At 36.5% G+C, this 4063-nt stretch overlaps 1 protein-coding gene across 1 annotated transcript; it reads left to right on the top strand.

Moving 5' to 3' along the window:
* Window positions 1-851: 851 nt before the first annotated feature.
* LOC118757058 (AP-2 complex subunit alpha) lies at window positions 852-4056 on the top strand (the record flags this gene model as incomplete). Its single annotated transcript, XM_036491790.1, has 5 exons — window positions 852-1110; window positions 2623-2816; window positions 2882-3545; window positions 3649-3836; window positions 3927-4056. Coding segments are annotated over exons 1-5 (1227 nt in total), but the record flags the coding sequence as incomplete, so codon positions are not given.
* Between the last annotated feature and the right edge of the window lie 7 nt (window positions 4057-4063).

Below are 4063 nucleotides of genomic sequence, written 5' to 3'. Positions count from 1 at the left end.
TTATGTTCGAAAAATATTTTGATATGGAAGGAACCGCTTTACACTGTCAAGGAAAAAAATTGCCAAACTCAATGCAATTATTAGCAACTTCAATCTTGGACTTTGTTATACTAAAATTAATTTTTTTTAAGTCTAATTAAAAAGTTTGCAATTTAGGTGAAACCTTACAGAATTTCTTGACTTTTTTTTACAAAGTTTGTACCAAAACCTGATATCTACCACATTTTTTTGAAATCTACCACATTTTTTCCAGATTCTACCACACAGAATTTTTCTAAGTCCGATCACTGGTTTCTGGTACAGAAGGGCTGGTAAATATTGAAAATGCCATTTTAAAATTTTATCCTTGAAATTTCGCAGTATTTGTTTTTGAAAAAATTATATGTTAAGGGCTTATATAAACTCGATAACATCCTCGAATTTCGTTCTTCAAACTTTGTCAGCTTAAAAATTACCTATTCGTTCTTGTGAATCCAAAAAATTTAAATTCCTATTGCATTTGTTACCCATATTTTTATTCTACATTGCGTTGAATTTTTTTAATAATTTTTGGAATTAATCATATCTTTGAAATTACAAAGTCCTTCGAAATAAATCCTGCGGTCGGAGAGAAAAAATAAAAACGCCACTTTAAATAAAAAAGTAGGCTTAAAACCCATTTATTTTTTATTTATTTCATGGTAGGAGAGCTTTTCAAACAATATAGAAGCAATTTTTTCGATTCAAGTTGTTGAAAAGTAATGCATATCTAAATCCCGGGACTAATCCCGGGATCCCCGGATTGTGACAACGCCATCCCAAAAATCCCGGGATCGAAAAATTAACATCCCTAATACTCATATATGTAGCTTATTAAAATATGTATTTATGTATTTATTAAAATAATTCAAATTTATAGGTAAAAGTAAAGAGGCCGAAGTGAAGCGCATTAATAAGGAACTCGCCAACATTCGCAGTAAGTTCAAAGGCGATAAAACACTCGATGGCTATCAAAAGAAGAAATATGTGTGCAAGCTGTTGTTTATTTTTCTACTGGGGCACGACATCGACTTTGGGCACATGGAGGCGGTCAATTTACTCTCTTCGAACAAATATTCTGAAAAACAAATTGTATGTTGCATGTCAGCGTCTACGTACTGTACTTTAGCTCAACAAAAAAATAAGAAAAATAGTGCCAGAACCCAGACCAGACTTACATAAGAAGAGAATAGTCTGATGCTCAAACCGAGACATTTTTGTTGTGTGGTTGTATAACAGCTGTGCACAGCCACACAAAAAAATAAGAAAAACAAGTAAGAAAGTCTAAGTTCGGGCGGAAAGCTACCGCTAGATAGTAAGGCGGGTTGTATCAATTTTGAGTAAATTAGCGTCCTTAAATTTCGAAATATTCCAGTTTCAAGCATTTCTGAAATTTACTGTTATATGAAAAGCGGTCGTAATTTTAGTCCGATTTCAATAATTTTCAACGTTTTGCTTTTATATTTAAGGACAATAAAAATACCGAGTTTGGTACAGATTGGTATAACGGTTACTGATATACATATATGTGATCATAAGTGGGCGGTGCCACGCCCATTTTCCAAAATTTTACCATAAACGTATTTCTTAGTAAAGAATTGCTGCAAGCACCAATTTTGAATAAATTAGCTGTTATATTTTCTGATTTATCGAAGATTTTGTATTTCTCTAAATTACCGTTATATGGGATGTGGGCGGGGTTATTGTTAGATTTTTAAAATTTCCGGCCATTTAGTATGCTGTACCAAGGTCAATAACTGTGCCAAGTTTGGAAGAAATTGGTGCAGCGGTTACCAAGATATACAAATGTTACCATAAGTAGGCGTGGCTACGCCCATTTTCCAAAAATTTATAATATTCTTATTTTTCGTCTGAAAATTATTGTAAATATCAATTTTGAGTGAATTATGTTCAGTAGCTACTAAAATATTGCAGTTTTCGTATTTCTGGAAATTACGGTTATATGGGAAGTGGGCGTGGTTACTGTTCGATTTCGCCCATTTTCCTTACCAACCTACCTTGGATTAACGGAAACCTACATACCAAATTTCGTTGAGATATCTCATTTTTTGCTCGAGTTATCGTGTACACGGTCGAACGGACAGACGGACAGACAGACATGGCTTAATCGACTTCTCTATTCATTCTGACCATTTATGTATACATTTGTCTATATCTATCTCATTCCGTTTTGGCTGTTACCAACAAGCGTTATGTGAACAAAATTAATATACCCTTGTGCACAAGTGCGCTCGGGTATAAAAATGTCGTGACTGGGGTATCAAACTTTCCTTTCCTTATATGTATATTTTGATGCGCTGAACACGAATTTGAAGTCTGTTTCGCTCCATCACTTCAGTATTTTTCCTAACCTCAATGTGCCTGGTGCATAATATCCGCCTTGTTTTTTTTTGGGTTAGGAAAAAATCCTGAAGTAATTGAGAAAAACTGACCTCGGTTTTAGATTCAGTGACTCCTAAAACGTATAGTAAGTCTGGTCTGGGTTCTGGCACTATTTTTCGATATTTTTTGTGGAGCTGTGTTATAATTCCCACAATTTACGTATCAAAAATGAAAATATTTAATTCCATTCAACATGTTTAGGGTTATCTATTCATTTCGGTTTTGGTAAACACTAATAGCGATTTGATACGCTTGATCATACAGTCCATCAAAAATGACTTGCAATCGCGCAATCCTGTACATGTGAACTTGGCTTTGCAGTGTATCGCTAATATTGGCAGCCGGGATATGGCGGAGTCTTTCTCGAATGAGATACCAAAATTATTGGTATCGGGGTAAGCTACTTGCTCTTTAGTGTGACTTATAATTCTTAATTTAAATTTATTTGCTCGGGTTTCAGTGATACAATGGATGTTGTTAAGCAATCAGCTGCACTTTGTCTTCTTCGCCTGTTCCGTTCCTGTCCTGACATAATACCAGGAGGAGAATGGACTTCCCGTATTATACATTTGCTCAACGATCAGCACATGGGTGTGGTAACTGCTGCTACTTCATTAATTGATGCGCTTGTTAAGCGCAATCCAGAGGAGTACAAGGGTTGTGTTAATCTGGCCGTGTCTCGTCTCTCACGCATTGTCACTGCCAGCTACACGGATTTGCAGGATTACACATACTATTTTGTCCCAGCGCCGTGGTTGTCTGTGAAACTTCTGCGCTTGCTGCAGAACTATAATCCAGTAACAGAAGAGCCGGGTGTGCGTGCGCGGTTAAATGAAACACTCGAAACTATTCTGAATAAGGCGCAAGAGCCACCGAAGAGTAAAAAGGTCCAACATTCAAATGCCAAGAATGCAGTTTTGTTCGAGGCTATCAATTTAATCATTCATAGCGACAGTGAGCCAAACTTGTTGGTGCGTGCTTGCAATCAACTTGGACAATTTTTGAGTAATCGTGAGACAAATTTACGTTATTTGGCTTTGGAGTCAATGTGCCATTTGGCCACATCGGAGTTCTCACATGAAGAGGTGAAAAAGCATCAGGAAGTTGTCATCTTATCTATGAAGGTTGGTGATGAGTCAATTGGCGTACATGTGTAGTTCGCGAACTTTTTTCCCCTTGTAATAACCCGAGTTTTTGGTTTTCTTTTCTTTAATTTACTGTATATAGATGGAGAAGGATGTTTCGGTGCGCCAAATGGCCGTGGATCTGTTGTATGCGATGTGCGATCGAGGCAATGCTGAGGAAATCGTGCAAGAAATGCTGAACTACTTGGAGACGGCTGATTACTCCATACGCGAGGAAATGGTGCTAAAAGTAGCAATTTTAGCAGAAAAATACGCCACTGATTACACTTGGTATGAATGTTATGCATTAGCATTAGAAATAATCCGTTTCTGCTATTGGCTTTACATCTAATCAAACATTGTTTTTTTTTTTGTTTTTAGGTACGTGGATGTCATTCTCAATCTGATTCGTATTGCTGGCGATTATGTTTCAGAGGAAGTCTGGTATCGCGTTATACAAATCGTTATCAATCGAGAGGAAGTACAAGGTTATGCAGCAAAAACTGTATTTGAAGCTT

This window comes from Rhagoletis pomonella, unplaced genomic scaffold (assembly GCF_013731165.1).
Source record: "Rhagoletis pomonella isolate Grant_MI unplaced genomic scaffold, Rhpom_1.0 Rhpom_scaffold_14004, whole genome shotgun sequence".
NCBI lineage: Eukaryota > Metazoa > Arthropoda > Insecta > Diptera > Tephritidae > Rhagoletis > Rhagoletis pomonella.
This window is presented reverse-complemented; position numbering and strand designations above follow the sequence as displayed.